The sequence below is a fragment of the Rhamphochromis sp. 'chilingali' genome, assembly GCF_963969265.1.
Source record: "Rhamphochromis sp. 'chilingali' genome assembly, chromosome: 22".
NCBI classification, from domain to species: domain Eukaryota; kingdom Metazoa; phylum Chordata; class Actinopteri; order Cichliformes; family Cichlidae; genus Rhamphochromis; species Rhamphochromis sp. 'chilingali'.
Window position 1 is genome coordinate 14,376,472 of NC_137950.1, and position 23,069 is coordinate 14,399,540.

At 40.6% G+C, this 23,069-nt stretch overlaps 1 protein-coding gene and 3 long non-coding RNA genes across 6 annotated transcripts; 2 read left to right on the top strand and 2 right to left on the bottom strand.

The window, feature by feature from the left end:
• The first annotated feature begins 420 nt into the window (after positions 1-420).
• On the top strand, positions 421-1,947 carry LOC308390870. Of its 3 annotated transcripts, none has more exons than XR_013970512.1 (3): positions 421-928; positions 1,314-1,492; positions 1,714-1,947. It is a non-coding gene; the product is annotated as an uncharacterized lncRNA (long non-coding RNA). The 3 variants fall into 3 exon arrangements; XR_013970513.1 differs by having other exon boundaries at positions 436-928; positions 1,352-1,492; positions 1,669-1,945; XR_013970514.1 differs by having other exon boundaries at positions 440-928; positions 1,352-1,492; positions 1,714-1,936.
• Positions 1,948-2,639: 692 nt separating this feature from the next.
• LOC308390911 lies at positions 2,640-4,300 on the bottom strand. Its single transcript, XR_013970524.1, has 2 exons — positions 4,037-4,300; positions 2,640-3,243 (listed from the first exon to the last, which is right to left on the bottom strand). It is a non-coding gene; the product is annotated as an uncharacterized lncRNA (long non-coding RNA).
• A 4,097-nt stretch (positions 4,301-8,397) lies between these two features.
• LOC308391122 lies at positions 8,398-9,225 on the bottom strand. Its single transcript, XR_013970569.1, has 2 exons — positions 8,808-9,225; positions 8,398-8,559 (listed from the first exon to the last, which is right to left on the bottom strand). It is a non-coding gene; the product is annotated as an uncharacterized lncRNA (long non-coding RNA).
• Positions 9,226-13,946: 4,721 nt separating this feature from the next.
• LOC308390483 (uncharacterized protein) lies at positions 13,947-18,776 on the top strand. The gene is made up of 6 exons (XM_080872540.1): positions 13,947-15,020; positions 17,616-17,734; positions 17,912-17,983; positions 18,099-18,153; positions 18,246-18,282; positions 18,378-18,776. The coding sequence occupies exons 1-6, from the start codon at positions 14,213-14,215 to the stop codon at positions 18,397-18,399; spliced, it is 1,113 nt and encodes a 370-aa protein (XP_080728666.1). The 5' UTR covers positions 13,947-14,212; the 3' UTR covers positions 18,400-18,776.
• Positions 18,777-23,069: the final 4,293 nt, after the last annotated feature.

Sequence of the window (23,069 nt, forward strand, 5' to 3'; positions counted from 1 at the left end):
TGTTATAATTGTAGACACTCCCCCTTTTTTTTTCTTTTTTTTTTTTTTACCTTTCTCCTTGTATCTCTACTTTGTGAGAGTGGGCAAAGAACTAATCTGCACAGACAATGTGACTTTGATTGATATGGAACTCCAAAGTGTTCAAAATTAAATAAATAAATAGGTCAAGATGAAATAAATAACTATGTGAATAAATAAGACACAGATATGTAATGTGAGAATGATATTGTGAAATAATGGAACACATTTTGAAAACAATGCTCATTATTGTGAAACATATTACATTCTGCTATATATATTTTCTTATTATTGTGAAATATTATTTCATGGTCATTATTTTTCACAATAACAGAGATTATTCCTGAGGCATTTTATTTATTTCCAGCCGTTTATATTCCAAAATGACCTTTTTTCAAAGTCAGTCTTTATTTAAAAATCCCGTTTTTCCCGATGGTCTATTTATTTCATAATGCGACTTTTCAGCAGAATGACTTTGTCTGTCAATCAAGAAAGACAGGGCGGAGCCAGTTGTGTGATTGGTTGCTCCTTTACTCAGACATAAGTAATAGCACATGAATTGTCGATTTAGGTTTAATGGTGCAATGCATCTCCTATGCAGCTGGCGGCAGTATGCAGCTCAAAATAAACTTAAGGCACCGACAAATGCAAAACACTGGGCGCGAATAACGTTACAGGTGTATCAATTCTTGTGAAGGGCATGGCTGCAGGAAACAAGTCCGTTTCTGAGTTACTCAGAGAACTTGCTAACCGCTTAGATTGAACGTCTTCACCTCAGTCTGCGTATTGCAGCAGTGTACTGGAGATGAAGTGGTCCCTGGTCCAAGTTCTCATCACAACCGCACAGTGTTAACGTTAGCAAATGCTAACGCTATCACAGCTAGCTCCACTCCACGAAACGCTGTTCAGGGTAAGTAACGATATGTTATTATTGCTTGGTTAGTCTGTCTGTCTGGCAAAAATGAGCTTTTTAATCAGTTTAGTCACAGATTTTTTTTAATACTGTTTTTTATCATAGCAAAGAATTCTATAAATTAGGTAAGAGAAAATAATTGTCTTCTGGGTTAATGTCTGTATTACTATTTACATTGTTGTAGGTAATAGTTATTCATGACTGTTTTAAAGTGGCTTATCTTCTGTGCTAATATGGAAGACAAGTAATCTATGTGAAAGAAAAGAAAGCAATTTTAGTTCAACGTAGTGATTTTGTAAGTGGGTATAATTTGAAAATGCTTTTACTAGTACAGTGGATGTTCTTTAAATATTTAACATTTAAAGTGTGTGTCACTTTACAGACTCCAACTTCAGTTTTGGTTTGGTCTCACCGTTGTAGGTCATAACACAAACAAGTCGTCAAGTCAAGCAGCTGAGGAAAGGGCTTAAGGAAACCATGGTATGGCCGCTTCTGACAGAAAGATCAGACATCATTCCTCCTTTCTTACCAAGGGAATCAGAGACTGCTCCCTGTTGTGAGGTAAGGTCAGGTCACATCTTTTAACATCTGAATAGTAAAGCTATTTGGTTAATTTATGAAGGATGAACATTAATTGTTGACACAAAACACCAATATACTGTTTTGTATGCATGGGTTAGTTGAACAGCTGGGTTACATTTAATAAAAATACACCTAATGTTGCTGATGCTCTTAAGACTACAAGATAAGTAAAGCTATAAAATGACTGTGGCCTGCCACAGAAGATGAAGATGAGGAAGAAGAGGAATGCTCTCGAGGATAAATGCAGAGTGGCAGGTTACCTTCGGTCCTTCATTGAAAATGGTAAGTCTGCTGCGATAGGTATTTTGCCATTGGTTTTCTCTGATTATACTTTGGTAAATTACATACAGTCCAGTGATCTTGGGTCATTAACAAAGTACACTATAGTAGAGCTGGGCGATATGAGATTTTTTCATATCACGATATTTATTTTTATTTATTTTTTTTATAAAAAGGACAAGAGCGGTGAGGTCTATCGCAATAGTTTAATTTTTCTATTGAGAAAAAGTTATTTCGCAATACATATCATTATCGTTCTATCGCCCAGCTCTACGCTATAGTATAATTTTGTTTTGTTATTTGCTCCATGCAATACATAAGAGTGGTGGCATTATCAGTTGCACTAGAATTGTATGTAGACTACTTTTAGCTTTGTTAACATAAAAATATCTATAAAAGCTACAACAGCAATTTGAGTGGGGCAAAAATGTCTGGTGCCCTGTATGTAAGTGGTCATCTTTTATGGTATTTCTCCATAAAAGATTCAAAATAATGAATATAGGATGTCATTATAGTTTAAAACAATCTTCTGTTGCAGCATCTTGTCCACAACAAAAAGCCCTCATCAAGTTTTGGACAGGATGGGAAGTCTTGCCGAGAAATGACTGTGGAAGTGGTCAACAGCAATCTTCCAAAGTCTTCCACCGGTTTTGAAGTACTACGTCTTCCTGCACACTACTGTACCTATGAGTCATTTCTAATGGACATTCAGGTGTGTCTCAACTCTACTGACTCAGGTTTTGGTCTGGTTTACGATTGATTCCATAACCACATGGTAAAATTAGACCATTTCTTCTTTCTTGCATCACATTACTGTACTCGGTGTTCAAAGAAACGGACAATCTAGTGAGTTCTAGTTCTTTTTAATACACTTGACAGTGAAAAATACACACTACAGGTGTGCATTTATGGCTTTTTTAATATAAACTGATGAAGAGTTCAGATATCAAAATCAGTTGTTCACTGTACATTATAAATTACACAATATGTTTTGTTTATACTCGCTACTGATACAAAAAAAAATTTCTAGAAAAAATTATTTGAATTAAGATGTTACACTACTGTACTGTGTTCATTGTATTAAATCTGCTCAGAGTTGACATGTACTGTATATCCAACCAAGAAATGAATATCATTAAAGTGACAGCTGTATAAAACAAATCCTGTTTTATAGCCACTCACTGTTTTGTTGAAAATGAAATTGGTTATGCTGTTTTGAGTCAGTATTAGCTACAAAGCTGTAGAAATTAAAAATAAATAAATAAATCCTCCTGACATAGAAACTGATTAAATGTAATAATGTCTTTCTACAAGTGATTTTGAAGTATTGGTAGCACAGCAGGGTCTTGTTCATTCAGTGCATCTGGGAGCTGAATCTCAGGAATGGTGATCTCATTTGATGGGCAGCGATTATGTTGTCCTGTCCAGTCCACACCATAATCCTCATCAACCTGAAAGAGCATGCACATGTTTTAAATCTAAACTGAAGAGGTGTTTCCTGCAGCTGTTCCTAGATGGACTTATTGAGTCTGCCAGGGCCTATGTGAGTTGCTTAGGCATTGGCTACCAACTAATTATTCATTCACCCATTCTAGGTCAGGATTGGTTCTCTTCAGGTATAACAAATTTAACTTTGTTTAAAGTATTGCCATCTATACCTGGCAGGTGGGATAAAAGAGAATGGCTTGGGAGGCGCACAGCAAATCTCAAAGTTTTCCAATTAATGCTGAAAGAACCAAGGATGTAAATGTATTCTTGTTTTAGCTTTACCGAAGACACCAGAGAAAGTATATCTATAATGCTGCTGAAATAGACAAAACCATTTCAATAAACTCGCTATTTAACATCAACCTTGTTATGCGTTATCAGAGAACAATCAACTGCAAACAGCAATGAAACATTCAACTATGTACTATTTAAAGCACTAATGACCCTGTTGTCTAACAAGATGTGATAAGTAAGTAGACTGTGGAAAGCTGGTGGGTCTACTCTCTGTGTAAAAGGTTCCTACAGGCTTCACTGACCCCAGTCTCCGAGTTAACACACTAACAGCTAACACTGCTAAACGTGTCTCAACGCCGAGATGGCGCCGATAGCTTTAGCCGTAGCTGCCCCACTTAGTTTAGACAGTAACAAAAAAAAGTAAGCGATAATAATTCATTGTCAAACGTCATAATTAAGGTCAACACCTAAACAATGCTGTGTACAGAATCACACAGGTGCTCAATAACAGCATAAACTTACCTTAGACCATCCTCCGTCATTTTCCTCCTAATTGTGCTCGGAGACACAGAAAACGTATCGGCAATTACCCCGACGGTTATCCCGGACAGCACTAAAGTCCTGAGTGCTGCACCGGGATTTCTAGACGTGGACGGCCAACATTTGAAGACTGTTCTTCCTCGGCGTATTCCAAACGAACACGGTGCTGAATTGATCTTAAACCTTTGACAATGCTGTCATCGATGCGAACATCTTGAAGAGCAATTATCATCCAGACATTTCAGAAACATCATCTAAACGACTCAAAACAGTATCTACAGGTAAATGATCCCTCTCTATCTGATTTGCTTAAATGAGCAGAACTGGCTGAAGTTCACACCAGTCCGCCACCCTCCGTGACTTTTGACCTAGCACGCTGTTGCTAGCTGCAGTAGCCGTCCGCGGAGCCGGTATCCAGGAAAACTAGTCGATGGTAAACGATAAGCCAATAGGTGCAAAGGTCCAGCCCACTTACATTGATTGACAGACAAAGTCATTCTGCTGAAAAGTCGCATTATGAAATAAATAGACCATCGGGAAAAACGGGATTTTGAAATAAAGACTGACTTTGAAAAAAGGTCATTTTGGACTAAAAACGGCTGGAAATAAATAAAATGCCTCAGGAATAATCTCTGTTATTGTGAAAAATAATGACCATGAAATAATATTTCACAATAATAAGTAAATTTATATAGCAGAATGCAATATATTTTACAATAATGAGCATTTTTTTCAAAATGTGTTCCATTATTTCACAATATCATTCTCACATTACATATCTGTGTCTTATTTATTCACATAGTTATTTATTTCATCTTGACCTATTTATTTATTTAATTTTGAACACTTTGGAGTTCCATAGATTGAGAGCGGTGAAGAGCCGTGTAGAAATCAGCATAGTAACTGGCTGGTAGTGATTCTGCTTGTCTTAAATCTCCTGGTCACCAACATCCTGCTCATCATCCTGCTCATTGCTAATAAGGTTGTGACTTTATTACTTTAAAGTAATAAGTGTAAGGAGTAATGAGTGAGTAAGCCACAGTTGAATGAAAATGGATAACTCTAGTTGGTATTTACAAATGAGTCATTTTGTTTTTTTAAGTACTGGCTCCCTTGCTATCGCTCAAAATCACTCAAATCATTCAAAATTCCATCCATCCATCCATTCGCTTCCGCTTATCCTTTTCAGGGTCGCGGGGGGCGCTGGAGCCTATCCCAGCTGTCATAGGGCGAGAGGCAGGGTACACCCTGGACAGGTCGCCAGTCTGTCACAGGGCTAACACATAGGGACAGACAACCATTCACACTCACATTCACACCTAGTGGCAATTTGGCTTATCCAATTAACCTATCCCCACAAGCTGCATGTCTTTGGACGGTGGGAGGAAGCCGGAGTACCCGGAGAGAACCCACGCAAACACGGGGAGAACATGCAAACTCCACACAGAAAGACCCCGGCCTGATGGTGGAATTGAACTCAGGACCTTCTTGCTGTGCGGCAACAGTGCTAACCACCGTGCCACCGTGCTGCCCCATCATTCAAAATTGAAGCGTCTAAATGAGAAAGGGTTCATTGTTCACTGACGTCAGCTTAGCTTTGATGAAAACATGAAGGCTAAATTGAAAGGTTAGCATTTTGTTTTTGTATCAGTGTTAATAATAATAATGGATACTTTATTGATCCCCATGGGGAAATTACTTGTTTTTCTCTGCATTTGACCCATTCACTCAGTGAAGCAGTGGGCAGCCCACTAAGCAGGCACCCGGGGAGCAGTGTGTAGGGACGGTACCTTGCTCAGGGGTACTTCAGGGTAGCCGTTGAGTGGATTCGAACCGCCGACCTTCCGATCATGGGGCGACCACTTTACCTACTGAGCTATCCCTGCCCCAGACTTAGAAACAAAGGCAGCTAACAGATTATCAACATGGGAAACAATTCCGAAGGAAGACTTCCCGACTGCTCGAAACAAGATCCTGAAAAGCAGCGACTCTGAAAGGCTCAAACAGATATCTACCAAGTGAGCACACCTTCATGCACCGCTGTAGCGGCAAAATTCCATTGTGGATCCATCATGAAGTAAATGCATTTTTGTATTTTTTTGATATCGGGTAGATGGTATGCTTAAACATCTGACTGAAAGCAGAGAGTTTGAACACAGACTACAGGCTCAGGTAAAACAGAAGCATTTTTCTGAAGCTCTCACTTTGTCATTCAGTACCCTTTTACTAATTCCTCATACATATGTAGATATATACATATGTTGTGAAAGAGCCCGTCTGCACAGTCAAAGTATTTTATATAGAGGTTACACGACTACATAGCAGGTTAGCTTTGATTAGCATAATAACAGAAAAGTGGAACATGGGAAAATCTGGGTTGGCTGAGGTCAGAAATAATGTGGGTTATGGTAAGTAATGCTAACTTTATTTAAAAACAGCCAGTGGGTTTGTTGTGTATCAGTTAAAACGTTTTAAGTGAAGTAGACATAAAAGATCAGATTTAGCAGGGCTGGAAGGTGAATTTTGGTCACTAGATGGAGCCAGGCTAGCTGTTTTATCTGCTTTCAGTCTTTATACTAAGCTAAGCTGTGCTGGCCTCATGCATGCCTTTAATGATGCAGTTTCCTTTTTCAAGATCATTTTCTCCAGTAGGAGACAAAAATACCTTTACTTTATTCTATTCTAGACTTTTATGACATTATGCTCTTTCTTTTCAGATGGAGCATTACTCAGCTGTCCTCAACTGGGTTGTGATAGCACAAGGAAGCACATTCAAACCTCCTCGTCGAATTTTTTACATTAAAGTCTGATTTCCTGTCATGGTGTCTGTCAGGGGTTATATTAAGAGCACATTAATACTTTTTGCATTCTGTTACATTGCATAATGTGCCATATTTGTATGTCTGCAATATAGTTCTTTTTAATAAAGTTTTCATGCACTATAATGAATTGAGTTTTACTATGAGTACAGAATAATTTGTTGTTGAGAGCTAGGTGAAAAGTTAGCCAAGCATAGCTCAGCCAAAGATTGGTAATAATAAGTACACTGACTGTGACACACCTCAGGAGTGGAGAAAGTACAGGAATCATATTCAGTACAAAAACCTGGACAAACAGACACATCATGAATTAAATAGTTTCTTATCAAAGCATGTACTGTAGGGCTGTGGCTTGTTGTACAAATGCAACATCTTAGAAAAACTACACTACACGACATAGGTATAGGTATAGACAGGCATAGGTTTGCCAGTCAGCAAAAAACTGTTTGGGGGCTCTTAGATGGTGTTTTCCTTGTGGCTGCGTACAGCGGAGATGGGGGACGGTCTGTGCTGGCGGACGTTGGTTACTGGCCTGGTAGCCTGGCTGCCCCTGGGTTGGTCCGGGACGGGCGTGGAGGCTTGGGGGTCTGGGGGTGCTCCGCCGTATATCGTTTAATATTTAGTATCTACTGTTATCTACTGCTAGCTAGTTTATTGTGAAGGTGCTCTTTTTATTATGTTGCTCTTTTTTGTTTGCTTTCTCTTCTGTTTTTTTTTATCCATCCAGGTGATCCAGGTGTTTTGGTTTGTTTTTCTTTCTTTCTTCCCCCCTTTCTCACCGTCTCTTCTCCCCTCTGGTTTTCTTTCTCTCCCTCTCTTTCTTTCATTCTTTCTCCCTGTCCTATACCCCAGTCATGTCTGTCCCGTTTGTAGAAACCGAAAAGAAAAGAAATTCATAATTATAATAAAGGTCAATCAAATGGACCAATATGGCAAGGCCGTGATGATCCACTTGGTAAAATAAATCCGCTTGGCATCTTTCTTGGCCTTAAGGCAACAATTCTGATGGCTAAAGATCCAAACGGGACACACACCCAAAAAAAAAACTGTTTACAAATTGAGCGATTTCAGAATAATGTTTCTCAGTGTTACTCTACGTAACATTAAAAGATTCTAGGAAACTGGAGGAATCTCTGTGCACTGGTGACAGAAATTTAAAAACAAAATCCAAGACCTACATCACAGACTCTACATATCTCAGTGAGCATGTCAAATGTCAAAATTTGTGACAGAACAATTAGAAAAACGCAATGCTTGTTTGAAAGTGTTACCAGGCAAGCAAAAAACTCTTCTCTCTCTAAGGAGCATGGCACCATTGCTTAAGTTGCATCTGAACATACCACAAGACTTCTGGAACAGATGAGACCAAAGTGTAGATATTTGGATTGTTTAAATAATTGCAGAGATTTTTAAAGATTACATCATTTTATACATTTGATACATAAACTCTTTTTTTTTTTTTTCTAAATGACATCAGAAACAGCAGTATGCGACATTACGTGATGGCAGAGCTTCAGTTCATCCTTTGTCATTTTTTTTTTTTTTTTTTTTTTTTTTTTTTTAATAAATAGGACAGGGGGAATGAATGAGAGAAAGAGGGGGAGAGAAAGAAAGAAAACCAAAGGGGAGAAGAGACGGTGAGAAGGGGGGGGAAGAGAGAGAAAAAAAAAAGAACTCCTGGGTCACCTGTATGGAGAAAAAAAAAAAACAAACAAACAAAAAAAACAAACAGAGGAGACAGCAAACAACAAAGAGCAACATAATAATAGAGAAAACAAAGCACCATCACAATAAACTAGCTAGTCATAGATATCAATATTTACTAAATAATAAACGATATTGTGCAGCACGCAAGATAGACAGCGCACAGTGTGCTTTGAGGCAGCAGCCAAGAAAGCTTTAGTCCGCGTCTGTGAATACCCATGTGTGCATACCTGTGTGGATCAGCATGCTTGCATTCCAAAGGTTTCTCCATGTAATGATCTGCTAGGGAGTGTGGGGGGGCCACAGCCCCGTCCTCCAGGGTGTGAAGCGGGTATGGAGGAGATCAAAACTCCAGACATCCAGAGGCCCCCAGAACACAAGAGACCATGGAAGACCAACAGAGGGGCAGCCGCGCCACTGTTCCAGTAAGAGCTGAGGAGAGTCCCAGATGAGGGCTCACCCAGCAGCCGCGGAGCAGAAGTCAGGGGGAGTTGCAGTGACGCGCCCGTGAGCTCCGCCGGCCCCCAGCTGTGTCTGAGTGACCGAGCCCCAGGCCGAGAGGCCGGGGGCACCCCACCTCCAAAGGGGCCCGAGCGAGCCCCAGGCCCCAGGCCCCGACAAGCGGCCGCCAAGGAGTGAGCCGGTGTGTACCCGGCTCTTAGAACTGAAAGAACTACGCCCTTTTTCACATGACTGCACTATATAAAAATGTTTCCTTCTCTTATCTAATTCTTGGCACAAAATCAAAATGCTGATTGAGTGAACAAATTCCACTGTGTCAGGCCTGTGTGGTTAGTATTTAGTATTTAGTATTTATTGTCATTGTCAAGAACAATGAAATTGCGTTTGGGGCTTCCATACAACCCAAAAAAAAAGAAGAAAATAATAAATACCCCTTAAAACCCAAGTGTACATATTTAACCCAGTGTGACTCCAATGCAATAAGACAATCCTTAGCAATAATGTTCGTAGAAATTCAGACAAAGACCTGAGAAACATGACAAAATACAACAATGCAACCCATTCAATATTATTGTACTGTGAGATATGATATCAGATATGATAGTTATCTATTTAAGAAAGAGGGGGGGGGGGGGGGGGGGGCAGGAGGGGGAAGAGAATAAAGATATGATGCACCAATGCAGACCAGTTCATTGCTATTAAGAAGTTGGATATGGTTATTGTCCGTGAGAGGGGGGCAGAGAGTTCAGGAGCCTCACAGCCTGTGGATACAGGCTGTTGGCCAGTCTGGATGTTCTGGCCTGTATAGACCTGTACCTTCTCCCTGAGGGCAGCAGATGGAAAAGGTGGCGCGCAGGGTGATGTTGGTCCTGCAGGATACTGTGCACCCTCCTCAGACAGCGAGTGGGGAAGATATTACTGATCTCTGGCAGACTTGTTCCAATAATTCTGCCAGCTTCTTTCACCACCCGCTGGAGTGCTTGCTGATCGGCCTTGGTGCAGCTGGGGAACCACACTAGAAATCCATACGTCAGAACGCTGCTGATGGCACAGTTGTAGAAGTTCAACATCAGAGATCTGGGAATGTGTGCGCTCCGCAGTCTCCTCAGGTAGTAGAGGCGCTGTTGGGCCTTCCGTACAACTGAGGTGATATGGTTGCCCCAGGACAGGTCCTCGGTCACAGTTACCCCCAAGAATTTAAAACTGCTCACCCTCTCCACCGCCTCACTGCCAATGAAGAGAGGCAGATGGTTGTTATGACCCCTCTTCCGGAAATCTACAATGATCTCCTTGGTCTTTTTGGTGTTTAAGACCAAGTTATTGTCGTGGCACCATGACTCTAGTTGTTGCACCTCTGTCCTATAGTTTGTCTCATCATTGTTGGAAATAAGTCCGAGCACTGTAGTGTCATCTGCAAACTTAACAATGAGATTGGACGCGCAGGAGGAAATACAGTCATGGGTGAAGAGAGTGTATAGCAGAGGGCTCAGAACACACCCCTGAGGGGCACCGGTGTTGACCACAAGGGTGGAAGAGGTGTTCTTACCCACTCTGACACTCTGTCTACGGTTAGTGAGGAAGTCCACAATCCAGTTGCACAGAGAGGAGTTAAGTCCCAGTTGGTGGAGTTTGGGACGTAGTTTGTATGGCCGGATGGTATTAAAAGCCGAGCTGTAGTCTACAAAGAGGAGCCGTGCATAGGTGTTCCTGTGTTCCAAGTGCTTCAGTAATGTGTGCAGCACTGTGGCGATCGCATCCTCGGTTGACCGGTTCTCCCTGTATGCAAACTGGTGCGAGTCCAGGGATGGTGGAAAAGCAGCTCTGATGTGTTTAATGACCAGTCTCTCCAGGCATTTGGCGGGAATGGGGGTGAGTGCCACAGGTCTGAAATCGTTCAGACATGTGACATTTGACTGTTTTGGGATGGGAACGATGGTTGCTGCTTTGAAACAGGATGGTACCAGTGAACAGGACAACGAGGTGTTATATATAGAGGTGAAGACGTCCGCCAGGTCCGCAGCACAGTCTTTTAGCACCCGGCCCAGCACTCCATCCGGCCCGGCCGCCTTCCTGGTGTTAATGCTCCGGAACACACGCCTCAGCTCATGAGTGCTCAGGACCGGAGCAGGGTCGGTTGAGGGGAGAGGGGACAGGACAGGGTCGGTGTTCTCCCTGTCAAAACGGGCATAAAAGAGATTTAGATCCTCAGCCAGAGTAGAACTGTCGGCTGAGGGTGATGGTGTTCTTCTTTTGTAGTCCGTGATAGCCCTGATGCCCTCCCAGACCTGCCTTGGGTTTGTGTTGTTCTCAAACCTGGCCTCGATACGCCTCCTGTGCTGCTGCTTGGCAGTCTTGATGCCTCTTCTCAGGTTGGCCCTGGCAGCACTGTATGCCTCCTGGTCCCCGGATTTGAAAGCGTTGTTCCTTGTTCGAATAAGTTGTTGAACTCCGTGTGTCATCCAGGGTGGATTATTAGGGAACACACGGAATCGTTTCCAAGTTGTTACATTGTCCACACAGAAACAGATGTAGTCCAAGACAGTGGAGGTGTAACTGTCCAATGCGACACGATTGTCAGTGTCCTGCACCTTGAATACATCCCAGTCTGTGCAGTGGAAACAGTCCTGAAGCATCGGAATAGCATCCTGCGGCCATGTTCTCACGGTTTTGGTTGTAATCCCAGTGCTCTTGATCTTTTGTGTGTATATTGGGTGTAGCAGAAGGGAGAGATGGTCTGACAGACCCAGGTGGGGATAAGCCTGGGCTCTGTACGCATTCGCCATGTTGGTGTACACCTGGTCCAACGTTCTATCTCCTCTGGTAGCACACTTCACATTACGGTGGAAATTGTGAAGTACAGATTTCAGGTCCGCGTGGTTAAAATCCCCAGCCGCAATAAAGACACTGTCCGGGTGTGCTACCAGGCTGTTATTGATGCTGCTGCTCAATTGTGCTAACGCTAGCTTAGCATTAGCATCTGGTGGAATGTAAACAGCGCAGATGTAAACGGCAGAAAATTCCCGAGGGAGATAGAATGGACGGCACTTTAACACCAACAGTTCTACCTCTGTACTGCACAGTTTTTCCGTTACCGTGACGTTCGTGCACCAAAGGTTGTTAATATAGATGCACAGCCCCCCGCCAGTCTTCTTACCCGAGTCCGCAGACCTGTCGGCTCGATAGGCGGTGCGGCCTGCTAGATCGATAGCCGCATCGGGAATGGCGCTGTCCAGCCAGGTTTCAGTGAAAATCATGCACGAACAGTTATTAAAAGTCCGTCGAGTGGCGATCTGCAGTCGTATTTCATCCAGTTTGTAACGGATTGAACGGGCGTTGGAGAGGAATATGATCGGGAGTGGTGGTTTAAACGGACTAGTCTTTAGCCGTGCCCACAGGCCTCCCCGCTTGCCTCTCTTCTGCCTCCGCTCGCAACGTCTCCTCCTGCGGCTTGCTGTTGCGGGTAGCCCCGGGGGTTGCTTAACGATCTCCGGGGGGATGAGATACTCGGATGTTAGTTGAAGATCTCCACGGCTTAGTTGTAGTAGATCATCTCTGTTGTATTGAAGTAACCCCAGACTGTGTGAAATAATACACAGTACCACCAAAAGTGCAAAAGTGTAGGAGCTCCGGGCCGCTGCGTCTGTGCGCGCCGCCATCTTGGTTGAGTACTTGGTTAATTAACCCTACAAGGAAAAAAACCCAAGGGTGAAATGTAGGTTTCTGTTTAGTTTGTTTTTTTTGCAAATACACAATTATCTATTGTTCAGCTTCTTTGTTAGTACAAATACTTGAAATTCTTTGGTCTGTCTTAGATGTTGTTCAGTCCTATCAAAGTCAACTTCATTCCACTGTGTCAGGCCTGTGTGGTTACTTAACCCTACAGGGAAAAGAACCCAAGGGTGAAATGTAGGTTTCTGTTGAGTTTTGTTTTTTATGCAAATGTCTCTTTAGTCTCTTTATTTACTTGAATAAATAAAGGATAATAATAAAAATGTTTTTGAATGTTATAATTTAAGTGAACTTTTTGAAATAAACTTTCCCATTTGCCATCAATAAATACATTTAAATTATGTACACAACGTGGGAGTGTGATAGTTGGACAGAACTATCATGCTGGTACTGCGTTTCAGTCCACCATGGCTCCATTGAAGGTTACATATTGGAACAAGCTATTGAAGGAGCCTTCACTGTAAAGAGTTAGCCGTGCCACCTGTCAGTTGCAGGAGGAGCAGTTCACACTTAGAGGCAGTGTCATCGCTTTCAGCCTGGCTGCTCTTTGCTGTATTGTAGCTGACTGTGGCAGTGTGAGTGTAGACTTTTATAATGCTCCTAAATGTAAGTGTTCTCTTCCCGCTGGCTCCAAAGTAAGAAAAATAAAATATGAGTACAAACATTCAGTTGTTCAAATGACTATTTTGGAAAGCACAATATGTTCACAGTGCCATGCTTTCCATTTCCTTGTATTTACATGAGTGCCATAAATCATATTGACATGTTTTCAATTGCTTCAGGACTGGCAAGAAGAAATGAATTTTGCTGTGTAGAGTGTGTTGGAAAGGTTATTGTTTGCATTAAAATATATAGGAGACAGTGAGAAGAGTTCTCCAAAAACCTACCAACCATTAATCTAATGAAACACACACACAGTATATCTATGAAGTTCTACTTCTTTCCTGAATAGGTTGGGAACTATGACAACAAAAGCTGTGTATAGAACCAAAACTTCATCTTCAAATTATTTAATTTTTGCAATTAAGCTTTCTATTTTTTTAAGTGACTTATTTTCCCCCACCCTCTTGCAGTTCAGTAGCCCCCTCCCCCACCCACCAAAGGCATACACCCACCTCTCTAATGCTCTGTGTTAAGGGCATCAGGAGCATTCTTCTTAGACATGTGCCTCTGTCACTCACTTACATACAGCAACATAGCTACACCGCACACACAGTCGTATTTTCACTGTGTCCTCTTGTGTTCTCAGCACAAGGCTGGCACTCTGCTCTCTGTGAGCACAGTTATTTTCACCCCGTCTCTCGGAAGCCTGCGAAAAAGACCTGAACACTCTGCCTAAATCAGTTGCGGCTTTAGCAGCCATTGGCTGTTTTGGTTTTTGGTGGAAGAATAGAGTGAAAAGAGTAAGACAGTCCTCAAGTTCCAAAGCTGCATTTCTTCCGAGATGGAACCTGTGAAACTTTGGGTGGTAAGGCTCCTGCTTGTGCTGCTGTGCTCAACCCAGGTGCTGTTCTCTGCTGTAGTAAGTGCCCAAGACTTGAATGAAATGGAGAAAAGCCTCCACGTTAGAAATGCTGAGGAGGTTCTGGCTGAAGAAGCTGAAACAGCTGAGGGTGGTGATGGCACTGAGGAAGATGATGAACATGTAGAAGAGGAGAAAGATGATGAAGACTCAGATGATGATGAGATAGAGACTGATGAACAAGTGGAAGAAGAAAAAGATGAAAAAGAACAGGAGGATGAGAAGGAGACAGCAGAGGAGGAAGCTGAGGAGGAAGATGACAAGACTGATAAGGAAGAGGAAGATGATGCTGAGGAGAAAGGAGATGTTGAGGAAGAGGAAGAAGAAGGTGAGGCTTCTGATGAGGATGATGCAGAAGAGGAAGAATCTGAAGAAGATGCAGCAGATGAAGATGAAGAGGAGGAGGTGGATGAAGATACAGATGAGAATGGTGAGGAGGAGGTGGATGAAGATGCAGATGAGAATGGTGAGGAGGAGGTGGATGAAGATACAGATGAGAATGGTGAGGAGGAGGTGGATGAAGATGCAGATGAGAATGGCGAGCAGGAGGTAGATGAAGATGCAGATTGCGAGGAGGAGGTTCTTGAGGAAGTCCCAGCTGATAATGAGGAAGATGACGAGGAGGAACCAAGAGAAGAGGATGACGATAAAGCAACTCAAGGAGATAAGGAAGAGGAGGCTGACAGTGCTGAAGAGGATACACATGAGGATGACTCTGAAGAGGAAGATGGTGAAAACACTTTTTTTTAAACCCACACACATTTTGAAACATATTAATAGTTTAGATACTGAATTATGCAGTATTTAAATATTAGTTACAAGAAATGATGTGTTTTCTTAGAACTCCATGAGTGAATCTGTACTCTACAGTAGCTCTCTGACATTGTTCAGCTTACTGGGGTTACTTTAGGAACACCATCATACATATCAGTCCTAAAATAGACTGGATTATCTGTGCGGTAGGAACCCAACAGTATCTAAACCATCTATTCCATTTGTTGTGCCAATGTAGCTTTTGAGACTTCAAACACTAAACATTAAATACATGGAGATTTGTCTAAAAGAGGGTACTATACAGTTTAGAGCATATTTTAAAAGCACAGTCATTTCTTTTAATGCTAGAAAAAGAATGACAAGAAATCATATTATGGAAAAATGGGACCTGTAGGAATTTTAGCTTTGTTTACACTATAGCTACTTAGACTACTTTGTAAAACAAACATGTCACATGAGGTTATGACAGAAGTATAATACAAAAAAGAGACTGTCTGTGTCATACATACAAAAAAATATTGCACCAAACAGAATTACACAGTTAGTCATGTAACTTCTAAATAAATGGCAGTTATCAGACCTTGCTAGAAAAGCATTTCTTGGATTGCTTGTTAGTACAGAGATGGACTGACTAACTGTTAGTCACTAACACATAACCTGGGCTGCCAGTGAGCGGACTTGTCACAGGGGGGTTGATGTTAGTACAGACTCAGTAGTTAAAAAAGAAAACAATATGGCCTAAAGTTGCTTGTTATGTCTGCGGTTAACTGCAAAAATGGCAAAAAAGCAACTAAAGTAACTTGCAGATATGAGTGTTGTTGAATGAGGTTGCAAATTACTGCAAGATGTATTGAAATCAATTCAAGTAAATAAGGTTTACTCCAGCACCAGCACAGCAATTAGGAAACCCATGTGAATACTGAGGTTTTGATACAGTGCGCCTGGAAAGTATTCACAGCATTTTGCTTGTTCCACATGTCAGTCTGCCCCAGGGCAGCTGTGGCTACAACTGTAGCTTGCCTCCACCAGTGTGTGAATGTGAGAGTGAATGAATAGTGGCATTGTAAAGCGCTTTGGGTGCCTTGAAAAGCACTATATAAATCCAATCCATTATTATTATTATTATTATTATTTTGTCATGTTACAGACTTATTCCAAAACGGATTATATTCATTCACAGTCTTTGACATGACACTGAAAATTGAGCTCTTTCAGGGAAGTGACCAAGAACCCAATAGTAACTCTGACAGAGCTCCACCAGTCTGGCCTATATGGTAGAGTGGCCTGACAGAAGCCACTCCTCAGTAAAAGACAGACCTTGCTCATCAGCTGGCAAATAGCATCACCACAGCGAAGCATGATGGTGGCAGCATCATGCTGTGGGGATGTTTTTCGGCAGCAGGAACTATGAGATGTAATTGCTGCCAAAGGTGCTTCAAGAAAATATTGACCAAAGGCTGTGAATACTTCTTTAAATTTTATATTATTGTATTTTATTTGCAATTTTATTAAATTTGCAAGAATTTCATGCAATATACTTTCACTTTTTCATTATTGTATGTAGAATTTTGAGGTTAAAAATTAATTGAATCTGTTTTCAAATAAGGCTGTAAAATGACAAAATGTGTAAGAAGTGAAGCGCTGTGTATACTTTCTGGGTGTCGATCCTTGTATTAAACAGCAATTAAACAGGTGTACCTAATGAAATGGACAAATATGATTACATGGCATTACTTGCTTTTGTAATTCTGGCGGGGCATGGTCTGCGGTGCCGCTGCAGGGGAGATGGACGCACCTACACTGCATCTGCAAAAACGCCTCGCCGAAATAAGAAGCTGTGATGCCTGTCTGTAGTTGTTGTTGTTGGTGATGATTGTGCGGCTGGAAGCTGTAGAGCTGCAGCCGTTCGTGTGTTTGCAACAGCAACCGTAATAAAGAAAGGGATACTAAAAAGCATTGCCGTGGGTATTTACAATAATAAATACTTACCTATGCATTTTCTACCCCACATGTATGTCTCAGTGCTATATAGTAACAGAGCAGTCTAACAGTCTTACTGCAACATTTGACAAATCCTGACTCTAATATCTAATGTTTGCATCTAAAAGATATTTTGCTATCCAGATCATTAAATTAATTTTGTGATTTCATGTTAAAGAGGAGGTTAAATAATGAAGAAAGACACGTGGAGTTATGATCATCTTTTTTTTTCTTTTATAGACAATTTAATGTTCTACAAGATACACTTGACTCTCTTCCACAGCGTGTCTTGGCCTGTCTTCCTGCCCTCACCCCCAACCAGTTGTGGCAATTTGCTGAATGAGCCTAGTTCTGCTTTCTTCCTGTTAAAAGGGAAATTTTCCTTTCCACTGTCACCAAAGCACTTGCTCATAGGGGGTCATTTGATTATTGGGGCTTTCCCTCGTCTTTAGCTTACAATATAAAGCGTCTTGGGGAAAGTGTTGTTGTGATTTGACCATTTATAAATAAAACTGAATTGAACTGAATAAAATACATTTCCGATAAAGATGATTTCCTGAACCATTTACAGATGAGTCTGAAGGTAAAGACACAAAGGACAACCAAAGTGACTCAGATGAAGAGGAGGGAGCTGCTGACACTCCACAGTTCCACTCTGGATCGTTGTGTAGTGTTTGCTCCATTTGTGAGGTAAAAAAAAACATATCATGGAAATAACAGATTTTATTTGCACATCTGCCCAGTAATCACACATTAGAGTTGGGTTTTACATAATTTCAGCAACCTGCTACAAATGATTATAAGTCCTGACTATATACCATATGCACGGTTAATCACTATACCTTGTGGTTCCTTCTCATCTTGTAGCATTGCTCTAATGACTGTGCCAAGTGCCCGTGTGAGGAAGGAGATGAGTCAGATCACTGCGAGCACTGCCAAGCAAGCATCTTGACTTAAAAAGGATTATAACTTCTGTAATAATACACAGCACTTTGTTTCACCTAGTGCCTCTTTATGTTAATCCTGTTCTCTTTTTGTTTGTTTTGTTTTCCAGGGTTGCTCAACCTGCTATATTTGTCCCATTCTTTGTGACACAGTTTGCACACCGGGTAAGTGCTAGTTGTGATTCTGTGGGGGTACTGATGTGTGTTCACAGATTTAATTAACTTTGGTTTGACATAAATGTTGTATTTCTTTTCAGGTGGTTTTGTTGATGAGCTGACTGGATCCCTCTTTCAGTAAGACTATTCACATTTAAAAACACAGAGATATTTTTAGATGCGTTATTGTTGCACTGTTGCCTTTATACATAGTTATGCTTTTGTTTTTGCAGGACTCTTGCCTCTCTGCTCTGAGCTCCCTGAGAATTATGTTAATTTCCTTATGTGGGAAACTACTCCCCTGACTTCACCACATCAAACATGAGCTTGTCATGAAACAAAAGCAAAGAAATATTTATGTTTTAAATCATACTTAAAGCTCTCTTGTAAGAAGAACAGAAAAAAATCAGTATGCACAGATTTTGCAAATATGATTTCTTCTTTCTGCCTTTTTCTCTTCTTTTGTCTTTTTATTGTTATAAAAAGATATATAAAGGTTGACACACTTGACATGACATGAATCATGCAGACAAGAAAATATAAAATACATATAAATGGTAAAAGCAGAAGTGTTTATAGGAATACAGTGGGGCAAAAAAGTATTTAGTCAGCCACCGATTGTGCAAGTTCCCCCACCTAAAATGATGACAGAGGTCAGTAATTTGCACCAGAGGTACACTTCAACTGTGAGAGACAGAATGTGAAAAAAAAATCCATGAATCCACATGGTAGGATTTGTAAAGAATTTATTCGTAAATCAGGGTGGAAAATAAGTATTTGGTCAATGACAAAAATACAACTCAATACTTTGTAACATAACCTTTGTTGGCAATAACAGAGGTCAAACGTTTACTATAGGTCTTTACCAGGTTTGCACACACAGTAGCTGGTATTTTGGCCCATTCCTCCATGCAGATCTTCTCGAGAGCAGTGATGTTTTGGGGCTGTCGCCGAGCAACACGGACTTTCAACTCCCGCCACAGATTTTCTATGGGGTTGAGGTCTGGAGACTGGCTAGGCCACTCCAGGACTTTCAAATGCTTCTTACGGAGCCACTCCTTTGTTGCCCGGGCGGTGTGTTTTGGATCATTGTCATGTTGGAAGACCCAGCCTCGTTTCATCTTCAAAGTTCTCACTGATGGAAGGAGGTTTTGGCTCAAAATCTCACGATGCATGGCCCCATTCATTCTGTCCTTAACACGGATCAGTCGTCCTGTCCCCTTGGCAGAAAAACAGCCCCATAGCATGATGTTTCCACCCCCATGCTTCACAGTAGGTATGGTGTTCTTGGGATGCAACTCAGTATTCTTCTTCCTCCAAACACGACGAGTTGAGTTTATACCAAAAAGTTCTACTTTGGTTTCATCTGACCACATGACATTCTCCCAATCCTCTGCTGTATCATCCATGTGCTCTCTGGCAAACTTCAGACGGGCCTGGACATGCACTGGCTTCAGCAGCGGAACACGTCTGGCACTGCGGGATTTGATTCCCTGCCGTTGTAGTGTGTTACTGATGGTGACCTTTGTTACTTTGGTCCCAGCTCTCTGCAGGTCATTCACCAGGTCCCCCGTGTGGTTCTGGGATCTTTGCTCATCGTTCTCATGATCATTTTGACCCCACGGGATGAGATCTTGCGTGGAGCCCCAGATCAAGGGAGATTATCAGTGGTCTTGTATGTCTTCCATTTTCTGATGATTGCTCCCACAGTTGATTTTTTCACACCAAGCTGCTTGCCTATTGTAGATTCACTCTTCCCAGTCTGGTGCAGGTCTACAATACTTTTCCTGGTGTCCTTCGAAAGCTCTTTGGTCTTGGCCATGGTGGAGTTTGGAGTCTGACTGTTTGAGGCTGTGGACAGGTGTCTTTTATACAGATGAGTTCAAACAGGTGCCATTCATACAGGTAACGAGTGGGGGACAGAAAAGCTTCTTACAGAAGACGTTACAGGTCTGTGAGAGCCAGAGATTTTCCTTGTTTGAGGTGACCAAATACTTATTTTCCACCCTAATTTACGAATAAATTCTTTACAAATCCTACCATGTGGATTCATGGATTTTTTTTTCACATTCTGTCTCTCACAGTTGAAGTGTACCTCTGGTGCAAATTACTGACCTCTGTCATCATTTTAAGTGGGGGAACTTGCACAATCGGTGGCTGACTAAATACTTTTTTTGCCCCACTGTATGTATGACTGCAGTAGAGGCCAAAAGGAACATGAACATTATGAAAATTTGCAATTTCTTAGGTTGTGTCCTTTTTGAGTTCTTTTGTCTTGCATCCTGTTAGAGTATAATTTAATGCTAAAACATTGTATTACCTGTTTTTGCATTATCCAGTAAATATTGTTGTTCTTTTGATAAAAATGTGTTCAGCGTAGCTGATTTGTGCACCATGAGCATCCTTTAGCTTCTGTGATTCAATTGCTACACTCTGATTGGTTCACAATAAAGAATTGGGTTCAGAAAGGGAAGTTGTGGGTTAAAGATTTGGTAAACAAGGGGTAATTCAGGCACTTAGTCTTCCATATACACAGAAACTTGTAAAAACAATTAATTAACCAAAAGGGAAAAATGGTCCAAATCAAAGCTGAAACTTGATACCAACATTTTAAAAATCTTTTCTAATAAGTAAACATTCAAACCTGTCAATCAAACAGGGACCCCGCGATGCATGTCTTTTTTGTTAGCAGTTTGTTGTCTTTAAGCTCAAACCAAAACCACTGTGCTTATTTTGTCGACAGACTGCCACAGACCAAGAGGTAAGGCATGGCTGCTTTAAAGCACTACTCGTTGTGACAAATGAACCAAAGTAAATAGGAAAAATTGATCTAGTGTACTCAGAAGTAAACATCAGAAAATTACATGTGATAATATTTTTTAAATAAAACAATACATTTTTATCTAAATTGGTAAGATATAGTGTGATCTTTTTGAGATTCCTCGCTAGTTAGAAAACAAATTTTGTTCATTTGTCAGAGAGAAAAAAACCCAACAACAAACAGCAACAAATTGTCAAAGTCACAAATGTTTTCATGTCAAGATCAAGTCTCTCTCTGATCCACACAGTCACTTTCATTTGCCTATATATGTTCAGTCCGTAACACTCCATGGTCTTTAATGTTTTGGAAAAAGGAGGTGTTGTGTGTTTGCTGTATTTCTGTTCTGCATAAACACAAAGAGAACTGGGCCTAATGAAGCATAGTGATGAATGTGTGAGGACATGAAGGACAGAAAACCTGTTGAGTAGGTTCACTTACCAAAGTGATGTGTGTACAAACACAAGACTGAGTGACATTAAACATTACCAGGTAACAGACATGCTGCCCGTGTGATACAAAAAACTGCAAATCTCTGTACCTTTACCTAACAATATTTTGTAATAAGTTGACATATGAATGATGGACATTGATTATTGGATTTTATAAATTTGTCTCTGCTGTTGACTGACTAGTGTAATTACTAATCATTTAATAATTATTAACTGTGATTTGTGAATGTTTTGTGTATAATTGTTTTATTTTATTTGATAATAGTTTGTGGATGGTCACACGAGCACTGTAGTATTGACTGCAAATAGATACTTGTCTGTAGGTATGTGTATCATTATTCAGTGTTTTGCATAAGACCCTGCTTATATGTTCACTTTTATTTTGTCTAGATTATTCAGAGGAGTAATAGATGCTAAGGGTGATTTTTCTGGACTATAAAAAATAAAAAATATGTGATACTCGACAAAAAGTTCTATTTTCTGTGAAACATTTCATGAACTGAGTATCTGAACTGTGTAATATGTCTGATGATTTTGCTTATTATAAAGCAATTGTTGGACACCATTTCTTCACTTCTTCCATCCTCTGGGAGCAAATATATGATTTCATATTGTTTTCTTGCTGGTTTTATTTGAGTAGTTTCAGTTGTAATTTGAAGTAAATAGGTTTGAAGTTGCAGCTGGCACACTAAACTTCTTGGAGAAATCAGAAATTAATCAAACATCACATTAAGCCACTTAAGCTGATTTTTCTCTTCAGGAGTGAATAAATAACTTAGATTTGGCATATTTAACAAAAATAATAATTATGTCCTTTACTTTTTTCTCCATTCTTTTGTAAAACAGTATATTTAAAAATTAATAATCATATTTTGTCTTTAAAAATGTCATTTTGATTCAAACGTTTGTGGATACTGGTGGATTAACCATTACAGAAACATTAAATATTCTGTTTATAATTACCAGTATTGTTAATTTAAGGCAGCTGTGCTTTGGACGGTGGTCTAATTAATCTATCTATTAAGCACTGTAAGTGTTAAGGTTAAATCACGCTCAATTATTTCACCTTTGCATTGAGCCTGTGCTCTATAGGTGTCTGAGTGATATATCAAAGAGTAGAATGAATGTAGCTATACATACTGATTTTACCAGCTATCTGGTGTGCTCTTATTGATGCCTCTATTTTGAATACCATGTTTCTGAAAAAAGTCCAGCAACCATGTTGTGTGTCTCCCCTATATATGTTCATTGTTTAAACACAGTGGGCATCCTCCCATTGATTAGCATAGTATATACATACATTTTGTAGCGTACTGCAGCAGTTTGTTACCCCTTTCTCACTGATGGACTTATTGGACTTGGAAAAAAGTTTTTAATGTGACACCTGAAACCAACACATCACTTTTCAAACCTTGGAGACCTGAGACTGCGAGAGTAAAGATAGAACGGTTTGTCAAAATTTCAACAATGAGTACAGTAATATAATCAGCTTGTCTGATCTTGAAAGCTTCTTCATGGAGTTTTGTAAGAAATGAGGATCACAAATCTTATCCAAGTGATCATTTGAGATTTTTGTGATGCACATTCTTCACTTTATTCTGTCTTAAGGCACTTAATTGGGTTTCAGTTCCGAGATGGACTGTTATGTACTAAAA

Excerpts from the sequence above, each read along its gene's own strand:
- LOC308390483 (XM_080872540.1), top strand. The coding sequence starts at position 14,213 with ATGGAACCTGTGAAACTTTGGGTGGTAAGGCTCCTGCTTGTGCTGCTG. Across the intron at positions 17,984-18,098 it reads ATCACTGCGAGCACTGCCAA|GGTTGCTCAACCTGCTATAT; the intron begins GCAAGCATCTTG and ends TTTGTTTTCCAG. Across the intron at positions 18,283-18,377 it reads CTGACTGGATCCCTCTTTCA|GACTCTTGCCTCTCTGCTCT; the intron begins GTAAGACTATTC and ends TTGTTTTTGCAG.